General features: G+C 42.5%; 1 protein-coding gene across 2 annotated transcripts in view; it reads left to right on the top strand.

The window, feature by feature from the left end:
* Positions 1–25,403, top strand: part of SLC9A2 (solute carrier family 9 member A2) — a 147,889-nt gene that overhangs the window by 34,393 nt on the left and 88,093 nt on the right. Inside the window, exons 2-3 of one of the 2 annotated variants that reach the window (XM_060187629.1) lie at positions 12,555–12,672; positions 19,146–19,609. In XM_060187629.1, the coding sequence (XP_060043612.1) occupies positions 12,621–12,672; positions 19,146–19,609 (516 nt within the window). In that variant the 5' untranslated portion in view covers positions 12,555–12,620. The remainder of the gene's footprint in view (positions 1–12,554; positions 12,673–19,145; positions 19,610–25,403) is intronic. The other variant, XM_007532152.3, reaches the window with a different exon arrangement.

The following is a 25,403-nucleotide window of genomic DNA, read 5'->3' as shown; positions in this document are numbered from 1 at the left end:
TATATTTCCTAGGTAGGCGACCTCCCCTTAGTTTTTGATAAAAGGTAGAAGACAGAGAAAGGCACCCGCAGCACTGTCTCACTATTTGTGAAGCTTCTGCTTTAAAGTTGATGGCTCAGGATTTGAACCTGGGTCCCAACAGACACATAGCAGCTAGTGCATTCTATTGGGTGAACCTCCACTTAACCCTGGAAGACATTTCTTACTAAGAAAATTCTGTGCACCTAAGTCTAGGTTTAGCATTTTTAACACTTTGAATTTTCTTTCTACCTAGTGATGGTGGGAACTCTCCAACATTGGACCATTTCTTTACTTGGTGTGGTATTTCACACCAGGATGTGATAGATGTAGAAAAACACTGGAAACTGCTTAATGCCTTTATTATTATTTCTTGGATCAGACTTTCTACTTTAGTAGTAACTTGCATACTACAATGCAGCCACCACCACTGCTCATTTCCAGAACTATCTTTTTCTATAATTTTTATTTTTAAAATATATCTACTTATTTATTTTGGATAGAGACAGAAAGTGAGAGGGGGAGAGACAGAGAGACATAGAGAGAGAAACACACACACACACACGCCGAGACAGACAGACAGCATGAAGCTTTCTCTCTGTATATGGGGACTTGATCCTGGGTCCTTACACATTGTATTATATATGTGATCTACCAGGTATGCTACACCCAGCCTTCTATAACTTTTCTATATTCCCTAATAGAAACTCTGCCCATTAAACAATAACTCCCCATCTTTTTTTCCTTTTCACATCTCCTGCTAAACCCTACTTCACTGTCTGTGTCTATGGACTGCTCTAATTCATTGCCTTCCACCTCCTCCTCCCAACAGGGCTTCACTGCTGTAGGTTACCTTTTTTAGATAGAGAGACAAAGACAGGGAGGGTGGGAGGGAAGAGAGAAACCATAGCACTGAAGCTTCCTTCATTGCATTGGGGGCTGGGATTCAGGCTGAATGTCAGAGTAGTACTGTATCCAAGTGGACTTCTAAGTCCTTCCTATAAGTGGGACCATACAATATTTGTTTTTGGTAAAAACAAAAAAATCTTGTGGATAGTAGGACTCTAATAAACCTCAGTGAAACTAAGTTGACTAGTAGTGATAAAATCTAAACCTCATACTCAGGTATGAGTCAGTTGACTTTGCAATGGAACAAAATTGAATTCTTTTCAATAGAAAAATTGAAACCAGGGATGTGAGGGCTGATAAAAGGACTATGATATAAGATCTTTAACTTTTGGGCCTTGGAGCCCCAGTGGTAATAGGCACATTCAGTCTATGGCCATACCACCCTGAATATGCCTGATCTCATCTGATAATAGGCACATTCAACAGGAGCCAGGTAGTGGCTTATTCAGTAGAGTCTATATGTTGCTGTAGGCAAGAACCTGGGTTCAAGTCCCTGGTCCCCATCTGTAGAGGGGTATCATTACTGGTAGTGGAGCAGTGCTGCAGGTGTGTTTCCTGTCTCTCTTACTTCCTTTCCCTCCCTATCTTCCTTCCTCCCTTCTTTCCTTCTTTCTTTCTTTCTTTCTTTCTTTCTTTCTTTCTTTCTTTCTTTCTTTCTTTCTGTCTTCCTTCCTTCCTTCCTTCCTTCCTTCATTTTCTTTCTTTCTTTCTCTCTCCCTTTCTCCCTCCTTCCCTCCCTCCCTCCCTTCCTTCCTTCCTTCCTTCCTTCCTTCCTTTCATCTATCTTTTTCTGTCTTTCACTCTTTATTTTCAAGAAGGAAAGAAATAGCTGCTTGGAATGATAGAGCTGTGCAGACACTGAGCCTCAGTGATAACCCTGGAAGCAAAATTAATGAAGAAATGAATAACAGATACACTGTGCTTCTCTCTGGAGACATGGGAGGAAATACCATTAGGAGAATCAGAAGATTCAAAGAACGACAACGAACTTGCATTGCCATTTTTTAAATATTTATTTATTTCCTTTTCTTGCCCTTGTTTTGTTGTTGTAGTTATTATTATTGTTGTTGTTGATGTCGTTGGATAGGACAGAGAAATGGAGAGAGGAAGGGAAGACAGAGAGAAGGAGAGAAAGATAGATACCTACAGACCTGCTTTACCACCTGTGAAGCGACTCCCCTACAGATGGGAAGTTGGGGGCTCGAACCGGGATCCTTACACCAGTCCTTGCGCTTTGTGCCACATGCGCTTAACCTGCTGTGCTACTGCCTGACTCCCTGCATTGCCATTTTTTACTTACCTTCTGTGTACCCTCTGAGACAAAGTTGTTTAGGAGTGAGTGCAACTTACCATGGTATGTGACATGTTCTGGTGGGGATCTGTAAACTCCACAGTGGTGCCCTGGGCAGAGAGCCACATGGTCACTTATTGCACAGACCCTTTGTAAATATTGTCTTCAGTGCAGTGTGCATCTTTCCCGTTATACCCTCACCTACATTTGCGTGCAATTCCTTCCCACCTGCTAGGGGCAAATCCAAACTAGATGACAAGGCTCAGCGCAGGACCTGCTACTCAACTTTGACATTCCTTCTCCTTAATCAGTTTTCTTTCCTTTAATAATAATTTATTTATATTTATTGGACAGAGACAGAGAAATCAAGAGGGAAGGGAGAGAGAGAGCAGTAGAGAGATAGAGAGATACCTGTAGCACTGCTTTACTATTCATTAAGATTCCCCATTACAGGGGGGAGACTGAGGGTTGAACCCAGGTCTTTGCACAGTGCAACATGTGTGCTTAACCAGGTATGCCACTGCCTGGCCTCTGTCTCCTTGACTTCTCAGGCAAGATACTGTTTCTTTAAGGAGCTCCTGCAGGGAGCATATAAGATTAGTGACCTTCCAGTGTTTTTATTGTTACTAACCTTTCCCTCTCCAAGTGTGTCACAATGTCTTGGACATCATCCCTATACAGTTAATGAGTTTAGAGTTACATCTACTTTGGTTATTGCTGTGTCTCTGCTGCCTTTACATTTTGTGGTGGTGTGTGCTTGGGAGTTATTAGTTTCTAGGAGATATGAATATTTCCTTTAATGCTTTTCCATATACATACATATATGTATATATATACTTACATGTTGGGTAGTATGCCAGCTCCCCCGGCTTAAAGCTTCTGTCTCTAATCCTGCTTAACTAAGCATCGGCATGCCTGCAGGGCATTGGTTTGATCCCACTTAAAGCTGCAGTCTGTTTACATAAACCACTGTTAACTAAGCACCACCCTCCCTCCAGGGCATTGGTTTAATCCCCACTGGTTCATGATGTCTTTTTGCTCTGCCCCCTCTCTTAGTACACCCTGATCTCCACCACTGTCTTTTCGTTCCACCCCCTCTATGTCAAACCCTGTTTCCACCCTACTTGGCTAGTATATATACAAGCTGCTTTTCTGAGTAGAAACACTTGGAATTGCTTTCCGGCTCCTAGAGTTCCAGAGTGTATCTCCTGCGACGTTAGCTCGACACGAATTCCTGATCCCTCTCCCATGCAGCAGCCTAGGTTGGCTCCAGTTGAGTTCTCTCCAACCCAGAGAGCACTTCCTTGGGAAGAAGCACCCTCAGGCTATCCCGGCATTTGGTGCCCAGAACAGGGACACATAAGCAGCAGATTTACAAGAAGACATCCTAGATAAGTATACACCATTTGGATATCTGCAACCTCGTGTTAAGGCACTGTGATTTTTTTTCTCTTTTCTTTCTTATTATATTCCTGAGACCTCTCCACCATGGATGATCTTTTCCAAATTCTGTATTCTTTTTTCTGTATGTTGTTGTAGCGGTCTGGTGTCGGGCTGCACCGTGGAGAAGAGAGTGGACATCCAGAGCAAAGGGGTACACAAATCTTTATTATAGGATGGGGGGGGGTTGGCTCAGACCACGTGGAGTCAGCCGACAATGGCTGTCCCCACTACCTGACCACGGGGCGAGAGAAGGGAGCGAGATCTGAGAGAGGGGGAGCTGAGAGCCCAGAGAGCGAGGGGGGGTGAGGGGGCTTTTTATTGGGTGACAACCAGGGGTGACGTATGGGGCCAGGATTGGTTGAAGGGGGCACTGCTAGGATTTCGCTGGGCGTAGTAAAACCTGGGGGTGGAGACTGCATCAGAATAATTCCTCAGCAACATCTGTATACAATTTTTATATATCTGGGACATTTTCCTCGGGGTGCACCTTATATCCTGTTGATCATCATTGCAGCTTTTAAGGGATATATAGGGCAACCTCTCAAAAGGCTAAGGGACCTAGAGGCAGAGGTCCAAGAGATAAAGGAAGTGATCATAGAACTTAACCAGCACCTTAAAAACAAGAAGAAGCAAAAGCCTGTTCTGATCCTGACCCACCCTAAGCCCTCTGCATCTTGCCCTGAGGCCCCCATTTAGGCAGACACGTGTCTGAATTCTCCTTTGGACTCCACAGCTGCTTCTTCGGCCACCTCCATTTTGGCAGACATGTGTCCGGAACCTCCTGCGGCCTCCACAGCCACTTCTTCGCCCACCCCCGTTTTGGCAGACGCATGTCCGGATTCTCCTGTAGCCTCCAAAACCACTTCTTCAGCCAGCACTTATCCAGAAGCTTCCACTTCTGTGACTCCTCCCCCCACTGCTACACAGTTATCAGAGCAAGTCCACACATTTCCGGTCAATGTCGCCCCCAATAGATAAAAGCCTCAGGCCTGGTATCCATATTCTGCCACAGACCTGAAAGAAGTACGCCAGGCTATTAAGGATGATGGTATTCATGCCCCATGGACCAGGTCCATTTTACAAGGCCTGCTTCAGAACCTTAATAGCCCCCAAGATTGGAGGGACAGAACTCATGCTACGCTCCCAGGTCCCCTCTTCCTGCAATGGGAGGCATTTTTTCGTGATGAATATTTACAGCAATTGCGGGAAAAAAGTCAAAATCAGCCAGAGGGGAATTTTGATGCATCATTTGGAATGGTCCAATTAGAAACAGGGATTCAACAGGCAGAAGCCAAGTTTCCACCCAGGTATTTTGATCAGGTATGCCTCTGTGCATTAAGAGCATGGGAGCGATTAACACCACCCATGGGAGCGGCCTCAGCCCCCATTCTCTCCCTTCAACAAGAACCTGATGAATCCCTGGCTAAATTCATTGCCAGGGTCCAGTCGAGTTTGGAAAGGAAGATTTATAATCCTGACACTCGTTTTCTCCTCCTGCGATCCATTGTCTGGGATGGAATGCTTCTGCATTTCCGATAGGCCTGTATCACTCTTAAAAATGAACACTCAGGATAAAAAAAAAATGAACACTCAGATACCTGGATTATAGCTACACAGGATCTCAGATCAAGCTCTTTTCAAGCACCTATGATGCAGGCCTACGCAGCTACCTTACATAAGCGAAAAGGGGCATGCTTTCAGTGTAGTCGCCAAGGGTATTGGCGTAACCAGTGTCCAGAAAATAAGCCACGACCCCACTTCCAGTCAGGGCAACCCCGCCTCCAGTCAGGGCAATCCCGCCTCCAGTCAGGGAACCAGAGACCACGAATGCCTTGTCCCAGATTCCAGAAAGGGTTTCATTGGAGGAGAGATTGTTTATCAAGGTTCCATAGGAATGGCACGCCCCTGCCAAATGTAAACAGGAATTTAAACTAGGTGTGGGGCTTCTCTTAGCCCCGCCCCCAAGAGGTAATGAAGCAGGTCGCCTGCTTGGTGCCTCACCTTTCTTCCATAAACAGAAGCTCAGCTTGGGACCCAACCCATTGCTCCGCCCACCATGCCAAGTAACAATAGCAGAGGGTGAGCAGAAGGAGGAATGCACAGCGTGTGGCAACTTCCAGCATAGGAATAACTGGCTGGAGCAAGAGAATGGTTCAGATTCAGAGCCTGAGATTTTGTGGACCACCCCTGTTTTAGAAAGGGGACACCCAACTATGACAGTAAAGATTGGTAATATTCCCTTTAAGTGTTTGATTTACACAGGGGCAGACAAAACAATCTTAAGACAAGCAGAGGTTCCCCAGGGTTGGGAACTCCTCCCAGGACCTCGCTTACATGGTGTTGGAGGGTTGACTCAGGCATTCCTCACATGAGATTCCCTTGTGTGGGAAGATCCAGAAGGGACTACCGGATGCTTTCGGCCTTTAATAGCTGATACAAGCACCAATTTATTGGGAAGAGACTTGCTGGAATCTTTGGATGTAGTGATATCTTCAGACACCTCTGCAGGACACCACACTCACTCCTGTGAGACTGCTAGACCCAACCAGCACCCCCAATACTAACTGCCACTGTTCGTAACAGAACTCCCCACTTAGACTGGCTTTCTAATGAGCCTGTCTGGGTGGAACAGTGGCCTTTGCCTAGGGAGAAGCTAGAAATTTTAAAAGAACTCATCCAAGAGCAGTTGTCTTTGGGACACATTCGTCATTCTCAGAGCCCATGGAATACTCCAGTCTTTGTGATTAAAAAGTGCTCAGGAAAATGGTGCCTCCTCCAAGATCTTCGTGCAGTTAATAAAACCATGCAGGTTTGGGCTCCCCCCAAAGGGGTTTGCCTCTTGCTTCTGCGATTCCCACAGGAATTCCAATCATAGCTATTGATATACAAGATTGCTTTTTCTCTATTCCCTTGCACCCACAAGATTGTAAACATTTTGCCTTCTCTGTTCCTTCTATTAATAACGCCAGCCCTGCTGATAGATATGAATGGGTGGTGATGCCCCAGGGCATGGCCAATAGTCCTACTATTTGTCAAGAGGCTGTTAAATCTGCCCTTTTTCCATATATTCATAAGGGCCTTAAGGTTTTTCATTATATGGATGATGTGTTAATATGGGGAGAACTAGATACACATCTCTCTGCCCTACGTGATTTTCTTATCCCTGCCTTAAAGAAAAGTGGACTTAATGTAGCTCCTGAGAATAATTCCTCCAATAATTCCTGAGCTAATTCCTCCAATATCTTTCTTAGGCTCAGAGATTTTCCTAACATGGATTCGTCCTTTAAAACCTTGTGTTACTTTTCCTTCTAATTTCACTCTTGCTTCTTTACAAAGTTTTCTTGGAAATTTGAATTGGCTTAGGCAGTATCTTTATCTGTCTACTAGCTGCCTGCAACTGCTGTTCAGTCTGTTAAAAGGAAACAAACAGCCCTCCTCAAAGCATATGTTAACCCCTGAAGCCTCCTTGGCACTAGAAAGAGTTAACCAGGCTGTCTAGGACATGCACCTCCTTAGGTTCTCCACCTCCTCTCCGGTAAATCTTCTAGTCTTTAACTCCACCCCCACAGTAAGGGAGCATTGTGGCAAAAGCATGGCGTTCTCGAATGGCTTCATACACCAGTAGAGGAATGCCAAGACTTCTTACGGAGATTGATGCCTTAGCATTCATGGTTTGCCAAGGAAGAAATAGATCAGTACAGGTCTTAGGAAGGGAACCAGATTCAATCATCCCTTTTGTCTCACAGATACAGAATGGCTCATACGCCACCATTCTCCTTTTGCCATAAGTTTAGTGGGTTTTCCAGGACAATTAGATAATCATTTCCCCTCTAATAAATTGATAGCTTCTTTACCTCTTTTGCCTCTACTAGTACCTAAACTTTTCTCTCGAGATCTCATCCCCTCTGCTTCTACAGTCTTCACTGATGGTGGAAAAAAAGGGAGCTGCTGCCCTTATATATTATCCAGACCAGCAATACCCCAAACCTCTCTTTACTGAGCTTCCTGATAATTCCCCTCAGTACAAAGAACTTTATGCTGTTTTCCTTGCATTAAAAACTGTACCAGAAGCCTTCAACCTTTTTTCTGACAGTGTGTATACTGTTAACTTACTTCCATGGCTTGCTTGTTCAATCTTATGTGAGAATTGATGACAACCCACTTTCCCCTCTCTTGATTCAAATTGCCTCTATGCTCTGTTCTCGAACCCAACCACTGTATGTTCAGCACCTACGTTCCCACAGCCCTCTTCCTGGTCCCCTGTCCGAAGGGAATGCTGCAGTCGACCGCCTCGCCTCCATGGGAATTCTCATAGCCTCTGTCTCTAATCCTGCTGACTTTCATTCCTTAACCCATGTTAATATTAAAGGACTTTGAGCTTGATTTTCTGATATTCCTCTGGCACAGTTGAAAGTTCTTGCTACGTGCTACTCTTGTGCAGGTCTAATCAAATCACCTGCTATTCTTGGGGTTAACACCCAAGGCTTAAAAGCCAACACTCTTGGGCAAATTGATGTCACCCACAAACCCAACTTTGGCAAACAAAAATATGTGTTCATCTCAATTGATACCTTCTCTAAGTCTTTGTGGGCTATAGCTCAGACAGGAGGAAACTCAAAAAAATCTTATAAACCATATGCTCTCCTATTTTGTTGTAATGGGGGTACCTCTTCAACTTAAAACTGACAATGGGACTGCTTTTACCAGCAAACAATTTAAATATTTTTGTTCCCTCTGGAACATTACTCATACTACAGGCATTCCGTATAATCCACAAGGACAAGGCATTGTCGAGAGGGCCCATAAAACTCTTAAGGCTCAATTAAATAAAAAGGGGAAATGTACCCCCCCAATATCCAGCTGGCAAAAGCCTTAGCTACATTAAATCTCTTTAATATTTACAAAAACTCGGACCAACCTCCTATTATTCTTCATTGGCAAACACCACCCACCATCCCAGCTATTAAAGTCAGATGGAAAGACCCACTTGATAAAATTTGGAAAGGACCTGACCCCCTGTTGACTATGGGCAGGGGTTTTGCAAGCGTTTTTCCACAAAATTACTCCAAACCTGTTTGGGTTCCTGCCCGCCATGTCTGGCAATACCCACATGGTGGCACTGATATCCCTGAGGAACAAGAAACACTGCAAGAGGACTGGCTGCAGGACGCACCCCAGGATCCATAATACAACATGGCAGAATCTAAAAAATCTGATTCACAGAACTCTTCCTCCCCCTCTCCCTCCGAATGTCTTATGCTATGACTGGCCAGTTGTGTTTTGTGAGTGAGTGAGCTGAATAAAAAAATTGAGTGAGTTGAGTGACCAAAATTTTTAGTACGACCCATTGTGTTCAGAGTACTCTGAAATTTAATTGACTTTATATAAAATGGCTGGATGCAGCCATGGTTTCTGGAGATGTCCAGAAACAGTCCAAGAATTGTTTTTTCCTCTTTTTGATTTCTTTTTTAAGTCTTGGTATAAATATGAAATGTTTAGTCTTAAACTGTGTGAGTAAAGATGGTTCAACTATGACAGTATATCTAAATTTGCGTTTAAAATGATATGTCTTAGTTACAAAAGTTTTTATCCTCCTGTGTGTTATAAACTACATGTTTAGTATGTGTGTTTCAAGTTTGGTAAACATTAACTTAACAGTTAAAGTGTAACTTTCAAGTTACATTCTTACCAGGAGAGGTAAAATTAATTTGCTAAAGTAACTGAGTGTTTAAGATAAAAGTCTAAATATTCAATGTGACAATTCATCATCTCCTAAGTAAAATACAAATTCTCTATACAGGACATTTCTGAAGGGCCCCCAAAAATGTTCTGTAAGGTATCTTGTGGAAATTAATCCACAACAAATCTGGCATCAATCTGACATTGTAAATTTTCAAAAAAAAAATTGTCACTAAGATGTGTTCACTCTCTAGTAACCTGAGTTTGCTTAAAAGTCCAATGTAAAAATAGTTAAGAATCAATATATATATATATATATATATATTACTTAAATTTGGTTTGAAAATTTTGCTGTACAGAGACTGCTACATGAGGTCACATAAGATGACCTTTAAATGAAATTATAGATACCTAAACCAATTATAATCATAGAATTATCAATTATAGTAAACTTCTAATTTGTTACAAAGTTTTTTCATAAGTAATTGACTACAGCTATGTTAAGCCTTTGCATGAAGAAGCATCTGCTCATACTGAATCCCCAGAAATCCATCTTGGACCCCTGACCTCTGACATCAACCACAATTACAGCCATCCCCCCGAAACCCATGATGTGACCTGACACAATCTGGAGAACCTGATTCACGGACTCCAAAGGACAAGACTTTCCTACTGCCTTTCTCTCACCCATCGCTGTCTCCTCTCCTGCTTCTGCTTCGTCTGTCATGTTTTGGCAGTTCCAGCTCACTCTCTACAGAGAAGAAAAGTTCCAGTGCCTGTCTTCCTCCATCATGATAGACATGCGGCATTTTTTCCCTGTTCGTTGACATTGGAATGACACTTCTATTGGACTTGCTGGTACACCTGTGGACACTCCCTTTATACTGCTGGACTTCTCGAGGACTAACTGTAACAATCCATGGAACTTTCTGCCAGCTGACTCGGGACTTTGCAATGTCAGATCACCCCTCTAGCCCCTCGGCTTATCATGCCCCCACTCCTCCACCCATCAGGCAGCCCTCCTCTCCACCTACCAGACCTCTCTTCAGTCTCACTCTGTCCTTTGCTACTCTTACTTATCCCTCCCTGTCTTGTGCTAGTTCTTTTTGAAGACACTTACATGCTATCATTCTGGTTTATTCTCAACAGGTTTCTGATCATCCCTACACTGCTATTCCCCTGACAGAGATAAAGCCTTTTACAGACATTGACCCAGTTATATATGGCCATTAAGTAAGAGGGAGATGTTAGGTAATTGTGAGAATGTGGTTGAGCTTGGAAGGGCTTGAGCCTGAGGGGTGTGTCAATCCTGTTAGTCTCTCTCTCTACCAAGAGGTTGAGCAAGGAGGGACAGTAGAACCCCAAAAAGTATGCCTCTTATCAGTCTCCCTGCCTCACAAAGTGCCCCACACTCCTGATACTATGGCCATTAGTTAAAAAGAAAGGGGGAGATGTTGGGTAATATGCTAGCTCCCCTGGTTTAAAGCTTCTGTCTCTAATCCTGCTTAACTAAGCACTGGCATGCCTGCAGGGCATTGGTTTGATCCCACTTAAAGCTGCAGTCTGTTTACATAAACCACTGTTAACTAAGCACCACCCTCCCTCCAGGGCATTGGTTTAATCCCCACTGGTTCATGATGTCTTTTTGCTCTGCCCCCTCTCTTAGTACACCCTGATCTCCACCACTGTCTTTTCGTTCCACCCCCTCTATGTCAAACCCTGTTTCCACCCTACTTGGCTAGTATATATACAAGCTGCTTTTCTGAGTAGAAACACTTGGAATTGCTTTCCGGCTCCGAGAGTTCCAGAGTGTATCTCCTGCGACGTTAGCTCGACACGAATTCCTGATCCCTCTCCCATGCAGCAGCCTAGGTTGGCTCCAGTTGAGTTCTCTCCAACCCAGAGAGCACTTCCTTGGGAAGAAGCTCCCTCAGGCTATCCTGGCACACACATACACACACACACACACACATACACACACACACACACACACACACACACCTCTATATTCTATTTTGTGATTTAAAGACTAATTTTGTAAGGTGTTATGTCTTGAGCACTGTTAGAGTTTTCTCTTTTTCTCTTTTCTTCTTGTTGTCCTCAGGGTTATCACTGGAGCTCAATGCCTGCATGACAACTCCACCAATCCTGGTAGCCATTTTCTTTCTTTCTTTCTTTCTTTCTTTCTTTCTTTCTTTCTTTCTTTCTTTCTTTCTTTCTTTCTTTCTTTCAGGGTTATTGCTGAGGCTTGGTGCCTGCACTGTGAATCCACTGCTCCTGGAGGCTATTTTTTCCCCTTCTGTTGCCCTTATTGTTTATCATTGTTGCTTTTATGATTATTGTTGTTATTGTTGTTGTTGTTGTTGGATAGAACAGAGAGAAATGGAGAGAGGAAGGGAAGACAGAGAGGGGGAGAGAAATATAGACACCTGCAGACCTGCTTCACCACCTGTGAAGTGACCCCCCTTCAGGCAGGAAGTTGGGATCCTTACTCGGGTCCTTGTGCTTTGCGCCATGTATGCTTAGCCTGCTGCGCTACCACCTCATCTCCTGCCATTTTCTTAATACAGAGTGAGAGGTAAAGAGAGGGAGAGGGAGAAGAAGAGGGCAGGGGAGAGAGAGAGAGAGAGACAAAGGGGGGAGAGAAGAAAGAGGGACATATAGCAGCACAACTCAACTGCTCATGAAGCTTCCACCTGTGGCCTGAACAGAGTTCTTTGTATATGGTAACATGTACACTCCACTGTGTGTGCTATGCCATGGCCTCCAGTTTAGCCCATTAAAAAGGAGCAGACCACCCCCTTTGCCATCTAGTCACTTTACTGCATAGTCTTTAAAACTTGGCATTTTGAATCAGTTGTGTCTTTATAGAATGTCAAGTTCAGGAAGTTCCTTCTATCCCTAATTTGCAAATCTGCTGAAAGGTTTTTTTTTTTATGAATAGATGTTGTTGAAGTTTTGCCAAATGCTTTTTCTGGACTGATTTAATCAAGTATTTTTTTCCTTCTTTAGCCTGTTGATATGATGGATTACACTGCTTGTCTTTTGAATACTGAACCAGTTCTGTATGCCTACAGTAAGCCTCACTTTGTTATGGTGTGTAATAATTTTTTGGTATTATTGCATTCTTTGTTAACATTTTGATAAGGAATTTTGCATTTCTACTATAATTATGCACCCATTTCCACTAGGTATAATTTTATTTATTTACCAGAACACTGCTCAACTTCTGGCTTATGGTGGTGCAGGAGATTGAACCTGGGACGTTGGAGCCTCAGGAATGAGAGTGTCTTTGCATAACCATTATGCTACCTTCCTTTGCTTTCCACTGGGTTAAGTTTTCCTCCTTCCTATACCACAAAATTATTTTTAAACTCTTAACTGGATGCCTGCAGTGTGACTGATTTCTGATACTATCTATTGGGAGATAATACCAAATTCTATAGGTTGAAGGTTCAGTCCCCCAGGAACTGCCTTCCTTCACTTCAGTGCCAATTGAGTGCTTCTTACAGAAGCTTCCTCTCAGCAGGTGGGAACTAGGGGCTGAACCCAGGTCATTGTGTATTTTAACATGTGTCCTTAGCTTGATGCACACTACCCAGCACTGCTTATGTCTCTTAATTCTTAAAAAATAAAGCAAACACCAAACAGGTGGACTAAAAATATTGTCTGGGAAGATGGTGTCAGAGTTGAGAATAGGCCTAGAAAGCTGGATTAGGGCAGAGAGTAGCTCCTAAACATAAGGAAAATATATAAATACCAAAGACCCGTATTTTCATCTGCTCTGTTCATTTTTTTTTATGCCTCCAGGGTTATCGATGGGGCTAGGTGCTGGCACTATAAATCCACTGTTCCTGGTGGTCTTCCCCCCATTTTTATTGGATAGACAGAGGAAAAATTTGAGAGGGCAGGGCAGATAGAAAAGTAGAGAGAAAGACACCTGCAGACCTGATTTACTGCTTGTGAAGCTTCTCCTCTGCAGGTGGGTAGCCAGTCCTTGGGTGGGTCCTTGCACTTAGTACTATGTGGACTTAACTGGGTGTACAGCCACTTGACCCCCCTCATTTCCTGTATTCTTACCTTTGAGTTCCTGTTTATTAAACACGTTTGTCCTGCTTAATATTTTTCCACCTTTCAGCCAGAAGCTACTATGATTCCATCTTGACCTCTCTGGGCAGACAACTTCATTTTCCCAGAGCCCTACCCCACTAGGGAAAGATAGAAACAGGCTGCGGATATGGATTGACCTAACAATGCCCATGTCCAGTGGAGAAGCAATTAAAGAAGCCAAACTTTCCATCTTCTGCTCCCCATAAACATCTTTGGTCCATATTTACAGAGGGATAAAGAATAGGGAAGTTTCCTTTTTTATAAATAATAATAGTAAAAAAGAGACTAGAGAACTTTCCAGTGGAGGGGATGGGACATGGAACTCTGATTGTGGGAACTGTATGAAATTGTCCCTCGGTCGGGTTGCATTGTAGGAGAGAGAAGAGACCAGGAACTTGTGTCGGAGCGGGAACGCAAATCTTTATTCATGCAGACGCCCAAGAGTTGGGTGTGAGCACAGCGGGTCTAGGCCACGTGGAGCTAGCAAAATGGCCGCCTCCTGCTATGCATGCCAGCCCTTCTCCAGGTTGGGATGTGGAAGAGAAAGAGAAAGAGCGGAAACAGGAGTGGCTTTTATAGGAGAATACTGGAAGTGGCAAGTCGGGACGGAATTGGCTAGGAAAGGGGGTGGAGAAAACAAGGCACTCTGGGAAGGTAGAAAGCTTCCGTAGCAATGGTTGCTATAGTTTTTTAGCTTGCAGGAATGGGCGATACCCTGAGGGGGTAATGTGGTGGCGGAGGAGTCACGTTTAAAACAAGGCAGAAGATTGATATGTAAATAATAATACTTATATGGAAATATGGTGGTTTGTAGGTCCTGCCTAACTTAACCACATCTGTACAATATCCCAACATCCCTCTTATCTTACAATCTTGTTAATCATTATTAAATCACTATTAGAAAATGTAAAAACCCAAGTTTAATGTATACCATAAATATTTACATTTTGTCCTTCCTTCCCCCAAATGAGCAGGCATGAAAACTTAGTTTAGATCTTTGTTTAAATCCAATGTTTTTCAGAATTACTTAAGGAAGTGGGTTAGCCAGCATCAGGCATTGTTGACCTTGCTCCCAAGGACAGTTGTTCTGCTATTAACACTCATTCTGCAATTTAGCACTGCAAATATTTATGGACCTAATAAAATCATGACTTTTTATTTAAGTTCACTTGAAATTCAGAACCTTTACTAGGAAGCTTGAGCACAGGGGAGGTAGCGTAATGGTTATACAAAGATTTTCATGCTTCAGACTCCAAAACCCTAGGTTCAAATCCCCTGCATCACCATAAGCCAGAGCTGAGCAATGCTCCTGTAGTTAAAAAACACCCCCCCCCAAAAAAAAAAAAAAGAGGGAAATGTGTGTGTGTGTCTTAATCTAGAAATAGTGCTTTCTTTTTCTGAGGTCCTTGTCTCTACCCACCTCTGCTAAAATTCTCTTACCTTCACTGTTCATTGATTAGAACTGTTATTTTTTGAGATTTATTCTTTGGTATGGTTTTGTTGTTTATGTTGGTGGTGGCATTTTTTCTGATTTAGACTTTCACATTGTTGCTCTTTTGTGATTCCTACTATCTGGGAACTTCCTGTACTGTTTCTCCTTATTCTCTTCCCAGGATTTGACAAGTAGATTAAGTTTGAGAAGATATTTTATCACAATTAGTTATGCATAGATCTTTTGTTTTGAAGCTAAATTGAGTTCAGTACTGACAGATATTAGAAATGATTTATTTGGGAGTTGGGCGGTAGAGCAGCGGGTTAAGTGCAGGTGGTGCAAAGCGCAAGGACAGGCATCTGAGTTTGATGATCCCAGTTCGAGCCCCCGGCTCCCCACCTGCAGGAGAGTTGCTTCACAGGTGGTGAGGCAGGTCTTCAGGTATCTGTCTTTCTCTCCCCCTCTCTATCTTCCCCCTTCTCTTCATTTCTCTGTCCTGTCCAACAACAATGACAGCAATAATAATAATAGTAATAATAATAATAACTACAACAACGATGAAACAACCAGCATAACAAATGGTGCAGGCACTGAGCCCCAGCAATATCCCTGGAAGCAAAAAAAAAAAAAAAGAAAAGAAAAAAAATAAATGATTTATTTACAAAAGAGGAACATCTCAACTAGTAGTGAATTTCTATTGCAATTCAAATTAAAATAGTTAAAGTTCCCTTACTCATAGACTTTCATGTGCCAGCAGTAAAAAGTGAGTGAAAGCTGAGGAGATAGCATTTTATTTTTATTAAAAGAAAGAAAGAAAAAAAAAACCAACTTTCATTCCTGGGTTTCCAAGGTTAATCCCCAGTATTACCATCAACCAGAGCTGAGCAGGGCTCTCTGGTAAAGGGGGGGGGAGTTCAATATTCCAAATAGAAGTTACCAGGAAATGGAAAAAAAATAAACTGAACTTGAGGTAGGGGGCCAGCTATCATCCGCCAGCCACCTACCTCATCCAGTCTGGTTTTGTATGACCTGAGGCTTGAGAGTGACTTTGCTTTTGTAATTTTAAAATAGTTCAGCAGACTCAAAAGAAGAATGCTACTTCATGATATAAAATATTACATGCAGTTCTCATCCCACACCCACTAATAAAGTTCCATTTGAGCTCAGACACACTCCTTCTGTCAGCAATGGCTGCTTTTCTGTAGCAGTGAACCCTGAAAACTGGTGGGTGCTATTTACACATGGCGTGGCCCTTCACACCTCTTATAGTAGTTGTGTCCCTCCCCCCTCCCCTCAGCAAATAGCACTTGCATTTGCTATTGCTCTTGTTTTGCTTTGCAAAAGTGATCAAAAAGTGGTGATTGGTGGCATACCTGGTGGAGCACACATGTTTCTGTGTACAATGACCCAGTTTCAAGCCCCTTGTCCCCGCCTGCAGTGGGGGAGGGGTGGTAGGCTACAGGTATCTCTCTGCCCCCCTCACTGGTCCCTGCCTTTTGCCTCATCCTTTATCAAAATAAATGAAGGTAGAAAGGAAGGAAGGAAGGAAGGAAGGAAGGAAGGCAGGCCACCAGGAACAGTGGACTCATGCAGTCACTAAGACTCAGTGACCAAAAAATTAGAAAAGAAAAAAGAAAAAAAAATACTTGACTTTTCCCCCTATAACTGATACATTCCTTAATAATATTAGAAAGTGTGATGGTCCTGGGAGAGCCATTTCTGCCCAGTATCTGCTTGTCTGTGGGAGTGAGGAGGGAGGGCCGGGAGTACATATGCACTTGTACACACCAGTTTATATGCTTATTTTTCTGAGTAAAATTTAAGCCTACTTTACTTTTTTTTTTTTAACTAATATTGTAATGATAAACATCTGGTTTTCATAAAACTATGTACACTTAGCCACAAAAGTTTCTGCCAACAGAGGGTATGGCATACAAAGCAGTTTCTTCTTTGCTTATGTTTGTTCACTAGATGGTCCTAGACTGAGAGCTCTTGCCAGTCACTCTTCATCTAATCTCTCCTGCCTATAGAGCAACAGTCCCAAACAGTGCCCACTCAGACCTGTCCTGAATGCCCAAGTGTGTATAGAAGGAAGGCAGGTTGCTTAAAATGTAAATATATGATTTCTTAAACATTCTGGATCTTGCCTACCACCATCAGATTTTTCTTTTTCTTTTCTCTTTTTCTTTTTTGCCTCCAAGGTTATTCCTGTTGCTTGGTGTTGGCACTGCTCCTGGTGGCCATTCTTTTCCATTTTATTGGATAGGACAGAGAGAAACTGAGAGCAGAGGGAGAGCTAGATAGATAGATAGAGACAGACAGATACCTGCAGACTTGTTTCACCATTTGGGAAACATCCCTCCTGCATATAGAGAGAACCAGATCCTTGTGAGGGTCCTTGCACTTAGTACTATATGTGCTTAACTGGGTGTGCCATTACGCAGCTCCCCACCATCAGATTTTTCTCTCCTCCCTTCCTCTGTGCCTCCTTTATTCCTCTGGCCTTGGCTCCCACTGTGTCCTGCCTTTCTGCTGCTACAGTTCACTTGTTACTCTTGTTCCCTCATTGGCTGCCCTGCTGGCTTCCTAGTTGTGATTTGTCATATCAGAGGAGCGTGGCTCTTGGTGGCCTGGCTAAAGCATTAAAGCAACTCTGTGTGTTCCGGCCTTTCTCCCACATGACTGGTGTCCCATCCTCCATTCTTAGGAATGGAGGAGGTGAGAGGAGTCATGAAAGGAGAGGGCAAACCTGTGTGACAGCATTGGGCACCTGAAACTGGCTGGTTGAAAAAGGAAAAAAAAAAGACAAGAAGTAGAAAAACACCCCTTCCCTCCCAGGCCTCGCTGATTTTTCAGTTTGTCTCCGGTGGATTTTAGTCCTTACTTCTGGATGTATCCCACCTGCTCCCTTATATTCCTCCCTTTTAGATAGAGACAGAGAGGCAGCTTGCTTCAGTGCGGTAGGGGCCTGGCTTGAACCTAGAACATGGAAAAGCAGTGTGCTGTTCCAGTGAGCTGCTTCATTGGCCCATGTTTATGTGTTTCTTTGGAAATCCTTTCTCAGAATGTGGTGGTGGTTCATTGGGTCAAGTGCACACATTACCATATGTGAGGACCTGGGTACAAACAGCTAGTCCCCACCAGTAGGGAGGAAGCTTCACAACTGGGGCAGTACTGCAGGGTCTCTTCATCTCTCTGTCTCCTTTTCCCCTTTCTCTGTCTATCGAGAGAGAGAGAGAGAGAGAGAGAGAGAGAGAGGAAGAAGGAAGGAAAAAATGGTTGCAGAGGAGAGTGTAATCGTATAGTCACTGAGCTCCAGCAATAACCCTAGTGGCAAAAAAAATCCAGCCAACAACAACAACAACAACAAAAAAAGACAAAACAGACAAAAAAAAAAAAAAAACAACCCCATTTCCTCTTGCTTTTTAATGTGTAAATGGTTGAGAAGTTAAAATTGGGAGCATCTGTGGCACTGCAGGCACAGTGGTTAGTGAGTTGCAGCCAATTCAGTTTTGGTTACAACTGTTAATTTTGCAGGTGTCTTTTCCTTCATTTTATTGATGTGCTCACTGGGTCTGGGGGTATTGGTAGCCTGTGCATAGTTGCAGGCAGAGATTGGGGTACAGGTACCGTGATCAGATGGCAGCCTATAAAGTACAGAGCTCACATAAAGTTTTGGGGTTGGACTATCACATTCTGCAGCTCAGAAACAAGATGATTGCTCTCAAGCCCTGGGGCATGAGTGGTGATGGGGTCAGGGAAGCCTTTACTGGAATATCTTTATCAGACAGAGAAATTTGTACAGAAGTAAGAAGTCAACCTGAGCAGAAGTTACAAAGATGTGGTTTCAAATGGACTTGAAAAAAAAATAATGATCTCAAACAGTGAGGTCAATAGGCCAGAGGTCATAGGTAAAGAGCAGCTGAACTAGTGTAATAAATTTACCTCAGGACGGTTCTTGTGCCTATAGAATCTTCCTTTTTTTTTTTTTTTTTTGAGAAAGAGGCAGACTTTACTTAAACTTTGCCAATGCAAGAGTCCAGTTCAGATTTAAATGTTTACCTAAATAGACTTTATAAATAGTTTTAAAGGGATCATCTGACGTTTTACATCATCATCACTTAGTGTAGTAAGTCTGAAACCAGTTTTGGCAACCTGGACATTTTGGAAAAATTAACTGCTGGTTCTGTCAGAAAACTGAATGCTCATTTCTGTGATACCTGTTTAACACAGATTCTGTGTCTTTGTTCTTTTCCTTACCAGGCTTCCATCTCTATCACAAGTTGCCCACAATCGTTCCTGAGAGCTGCCTTCTTATTATGGTTGGACTTCTCCTAGGTGGGATTATTTTTGGAGTTGATGAAAAGTCTCCCCCAGCAATGAAGACAGATGTGTTTTTCCTCTATCTCCTCCCACCCATTGTGCTCGATGCGGGATATTTCATGCCCACTCGTCCATTCTTTGAGAACATCGGCACTATTTTCTGGTATGCTGTGGTAGGCACTCTGTGGAACTCCATTGGCATTGGGGTGTCCCTGTTTGGTATCTGCCAGATTGAAGCCTTTGGCCTGAGTGACATCACTCTGCTGCAGAATCTGCTCTTTGGCAGCTTGATCTCAGCAGTGGATCCTGTGGCTGTTCTCGCGGTCTTTGAGAACATTCATGTCAATGAGCAGCTCTACATTCTGGTCTTTGGAGAGTCCCTGCTGAATGATGCAGTGACAGTGGTGAGTATCCCATTCATGCCACATGTCTCCAACATGCATATACCTTTGACAGTGATGGCTGGGGTGAACCCCAGCAAACAGGGCCCGTGTCAGGAGCATCACCTATGCAGGCCCACAAGCTTGTGCTCAGACAGGCCTCTTGATAGAATGCGCTGTTGTTGCTGTCTGTAAATTCTTTTAAAAAATGTTTTTCATAATTTTTATTTATAAAAAGGAAACAGTGACAAAAACCATAGGATAAGAGGGGTACAACTCCACACAATTCCCAACACCAGGGCTCTGTATCCCATATCCTCCCTTGATAGCTTTCCTATTCTTTACCCCTCTGGAAGGATGGACCAAGGGACATTATGCAGAAGGTGGAAGGTCTGGCTTCTGTAATTGCTTCCCCACTGAACATGGGCATTGACAGGTCAATCCATACTCCCAGCCTGTCTCTCTCTTTGTCTAGTAGGGTGGTGCTCTGGAGAAGTGGGGCTCCAGGACACACTGGTGTGGTTATCTGCCCAGGGAAGTCCAGTTGGCATCATGGCAGCATCTGGAACCTGGCGGCTGAAAGAAGAGTTAACATATAAAGTCAAACAAATTGTTGTCTAATCATGAACCTAAAGGCTGGAATAGTGCAGATAAAGATTTGGGGGTCTCCGTTTTGTAGATAGTTAATAGGCCTATTTTAATTATATTCCAAAGGACCCATGACTATATATATATATATATATATATATATATATATATTTTTTTTTTTTTCTGAGCCTGACATCTGATATGCAGGTGGACCCAAGTTATTGTCTGGGGAGATGATGTCATGCTAAAGAAACCATCACTCAAATATATATATATATATATATATATATATATATATATATGTAGTTTATTTATTTTTATTGTCTTTATTTATTGGATAGAGACAGCCAGAAATCAAGAGAGAAGGGGGAGAAGACACCTGCAGACCTGCTTCACCACTTGTGAAGCTTCCCCCCTCAGGTGGGGACTGGGGGCTTGAACCTGGGTTCTTGTGCATTGTAACATGTGTGATAAATCTGGTCCCTAAATTCTTTTCTTTTGTGGAGATTGGACCTTGCATGTGCATATTGTCACCATTCTGGAGTGTTCTTCATTCAGAGAGACAGAGACAGACCACAGCACAAAAGCTTTCCCCCATGCCACTGCACTTCTATTTGGTTCCAGGCAAGCACATGCCCTACCCTGTGAGTTTTTTCACCAGCCACACTGCCTTGAAATTCTGAGTTGATTTTTTAGATCTTTTACATATTTCTTCCTATATGGTGGTCGCATTGTTTTTAATTTGTACTGAATCTTATAGATTCCTGCTTGTAATAGTCTGCTTAGGCCAGAGTAGCATGAAAAGTTCTAACAACCTTCACATCTCTGGTGTCTCGTTTTGATGTTTTCAAAAGTGATAGAGGTAGGTGGAGAGTGTATGGTATAAGTTACAGGCTTTCATGTCTGAGGCTAGGAGGTTCCAGGTTCTATCCTTGGCACTACCATAAGCCAGAGCTGAGCAGTGCTCTTGATAACAACAACAATCACAGTAACAATAATAATAATGTGATGGCCTTTGACTAGAATTTAAAGGAATTCAGGTTTCAGAATAGTTTATGGGAGGTAATGTTGTATATATAAGATGGGTATAATACAAACGAAATGAACTCCAGGTACTGTTATCTGGGGAGGGCTTATTGCATGATCTTACATTTACATCATCCTGTAGTTACTTAGCCAACAGATTTCTGCTCCTCCCTATTTCCATCATTACTATTTATTCAGGAAACACAAATTGTCTGTGCTTCTCACTGTTACAGAATTAGAGTCAGAGGCAATAATGATCTTAAGGCTAAGTACATACACCTCCACCCTGCCTTCTCAGTTCTTATGAGATGTGACAAGAAGGATGAGGAAGCCTCTTCTCTCACCTACAGATCTGTGGGGAATTCTTCTGCCAGCTACAAACACACAGGTGACTTTGACTTACAAACCAGTCAGTGAGCATCTGCTGTATGCTAGCCAGGATTCCTAGTAGCCAAGGTGAAGAATCATTGACCTTTCCTGAGTGCTTATCTTGTCCTTATGTCTTTATAAGAACCTGTGAAGTAGACATTCTTTCCACTTGGCCGATAAAATAAAAAATGAAGCAGAGAAGATAAGTATGCTGAAATAATGTGCATTCTCCCTCCCATTAGTTCTTAATTTTATGTTACTCTTGGCTCCTTTGAAAGTTAACAAAGTAGTAGCTAGGAGTTGGCTCAGCAGATGAGCTCAGGGTTTGTTTGTATGCCCGAGAACTTGGGCTCCATTTATTTCCCATCACTCTGAGACAAAAAGGAAGAGAGAGAGAGAGGAGGCAGAAGAGACCACAGCACTAAAGCTCGTTCCTCCAATGTGGTAGGGACTGGACTCGAACCTGGATCTTGCACATAGCAAAACAGCACACTATCCAAGTGAGTTAACTATTCGATTGTTGGAAAAGTCATCACACATTTTTGCATAGGAAAACAGAAAAAAATATGTCATGATTTTTCTGACAGCACAGTATTTCTCCAGACCCCTGAGTTCCATTCTTGCTCTGGTCTTATTCTCTGCCTCTTACTCTCTTGTGAAATATATAGAAATCAGCATTTTCCTTGTTAGCCTACATTCAGCTTCCTGAATAAAATGCCCCTAAATGCCACATGAATGTTATTATGAGAAAATAAGTTAGCAATAAGGAAATTTTTTTTTTAGTAGCAGCTTAGATCACTACTTGAATTTGCTTCACACAGGTAATATGATCCACTATCCATTATTCATTAATATTCATCATTCAGTAACTTACCAATATTAAATTTTAACTGGGAAGTTGTCATAAAAAATGAGGGTGTTTTGTAACCTGGTTTAATTTCCAAAAGCATCACCTTCTTCGTGGGACCTCATGTTTGACATTTTACCCATGTTGAAGGAGAATTGTGGGAGTTTCATTTGTAGAAGTCTTAGAACTATTCAGAAGAAAAATTCACAGAGAAATAATAAGGCCTTGCTACTTTCTAGGAGAGTGTCACCAAGTCAGGTCAGTTGCAGAAGGGATTTCATTGTCTTTACTTTGTTGTTTTCTGTTCTTATAAACTTTCTCATTTAAATATCTTAGTGATCCATCCTTTGAGTTGATCAAGAGTCATATATCAGGCAAGGATCTGGCTAAATTGTTGTTGGAAGTGTGAAAAGGCCCCAGGCTTTCCAGAGGCACATCCTGTGCTTCCTGTCAAGAGGCACAAAGCCATCAAATGTGGTTTTATTGTCAGAGAGGGAGGGCTGACCCAGAAGGGCAGTGGGCCAGAGAGAGGACTGCCATTCCAGTACAGGAAGGAGGACAAGGACGGACAGAGGGCATAACTTTGGATGCAGCAGCCCACACTACCAGACAGTGTCTGTTGTCAGAATGGCTATAATGGCTTTACATGTTCAAGCCTTCCTTGGTGGGTTATATATTCTGGGGTGAATGGCTCAGACCCTCAGAACCAGTCCTACAAGTTACCAGGGCCTGCCCAGGGGCTGTACATTTAATGCTGAAACATAACTCAGCCAGTATTTCACCAACTTGGATGAAAAGTAGAATGCATTTACCAGGGTTTTCAGAGTAATGAGAACAATGGAATAAAAAAAATGATTTATTTGAATGAGAGAGATACTGAGAGAAAGATAGAAAGAGACAGATAGGTATAGATATATTGGTAGGTAAATAGAGACAGATAGACACCAGAGCACTGCTGTAGTTTATGGTGGTGCTGGGGATTGAATGTAGGACCTCGGAACTTCAGACATTGACGTCTTTTTTGCATAATAAATATGCTGTCTTCCCCGCCTGGTTTGAAAAATTTTAATTTTGTCTGCTATTGAAGTACCCTTAAATCACAGAGGTACAGATATTTTATGGGAGATTAACTGATTTATGTATCCTGCCTTATCCCTAGTCAAGATTTAAGAAACTCATGGAATAGTAAGGGTGTAAAAAATACAGACTGTACTAGCTTCAGTGACAATGATGAGTCACTAGGAGTTGGAACTAGTAGAGGTTAAACAGAGAGTTAATGTTGAAAATGCAGTCTGGAGGAAGAGTGAATTTGTAGCTCAGTGCCATGAGCTCCATCCTGAAATCATGATCAATTCAATATTGAGCTAGAAGAGTTGAAGTGATGGAAACCTAATTAAAAATGTCTCAAAGCAAAAAGAAGCAAATAATATATATAAATTGCAGCCCAGTTCTTGGTGCTGTGTGTCTAGGACTATATTGTAATCAGAATAAACTGAAAAAAATCATAGTTGAAAGCCCAAGGCAAGATTTTTAACATAGGACTTGTGTGTTTTTCCTCATGATAAACATTTTAAGTAAGCTTGTCAAAATTTCTCTTACTAGGCCAGTTTCATTCAGGTTTGTGGATATCTGAGAACTTGTGCTCTGTCCACAGTCATCTGTAACCAGTTTTAATACATTGTCTAGGCACTTGGCAAATGAATCTCTTCTAGCCCTATCATAATGGCTCTTGGTTGAAGAGCACTGATCTGTTGAGAGAGGCTGGAATTTACTCCAGGGACTCAGTTCTTGCTTCTTGTGCAGTGGAATTTAACTTCAGACAGTTGAGGGTAAGCACTAACTTCTTGTTTGTTTATTTGTTTATTTTTGTCTCCAGAGTTATGGTTGGGACTCAGTACCCTCACCATTCTACCATTCTGGCTGCAAATTTTTTAAAATGAAGGATGAGAGATAAAGAGAAGGGGAGGGGTCAGGCAATGGCACCAGGTTAAGCGCTCACATTACAGTGAGCAAGGCCCCAGGTTCAAGCCCTAGGTCTCCACCTGCAGGGGGAAAGCTTTTTGAGTGGTGAAGCAGGTCTGCAGGTATCTCTCTATTTCTCTCCCTCTCTAACTCCCCCTTTCATCTCAATTTCTCCATCTGTCTCTATCCAATGATAAATAAATAAAAGTATCTAAGAGAGAGAGAGAGTAGGGGAGATAAATGCAGCGCTGATTCACTGCTACTAAAGCTTCCTCCTTGGAAGTGGGGTTTGGGGGGTTGAGTCAGGGTGTTCTCCACATGACAATGTGTGTACTCTACTAGCTGAGCCACCACCCAGCCCCACCTTCTTGGTTCTTAACATTGATGTTTGCAGATAACAGAGTAGATACAGAATTCCTTATGCAAAAGTGATTTTTTTTCTGTGTCTCATATGAGGCTAGTCGGATAAAGAAGTCTATATTGTTCACACAACCTGCTTCACATGATTTCACCAAATGATTGCATGTTTCAGTTCAAAATAGGCAGTTGTTAAGTAGATATAAAAGTATATCTTTAAATAATAATATTGTATAGAAATATTTGAAAGTGCTTTGGCTGTCAAATTGACCAGTTAGTATTTAGCACGTAACTGGCATTTCAGTCTTCTAAAAATACATCTGCCAAATTAAGGTCAGCTTTGCATGCACTAACTAGAGACATACTTGAACCCACATATAATACACATATGGATTTGCATATTACATATGAAAATTATAACTCTCAAGACACATTTCCTTTTTTGCATTTTTTTCTTTTTTAAATCTTTATATATTTATTGGATAGAGACAGAAATCGAGAGGAAGGGGGAGGTAGAGAGAGAAACGGAGAGACACCTGCAACACTGCTTCACCAACTGTGATCCTTTCCCACTACGGGTGGGGACTGAGGACTTGAACCCTGATCCTTGCACACTGTAACTTGTGCTCAGCCAGGTGTGCCAGCACCCAGCCCCTCAAGACACTTTTC

Source organism: Erinaceus europaeus, chromosome 3, assembly GCF_950295315.1.
Source record: "Erinaceus europaeus chromosome 3, mEriEur2.1, whole genome shotgun sequence".
Lineage (NCBI taxonomy): Eukaryota > Metazoa > Chordata > Mammalia > Eulipotyphla > Erinaceidae > Erinaceus > Erinaceus europaeus.
This window is presented reverse-complemented; position numbering and strand designations above follow the sequence as displayed.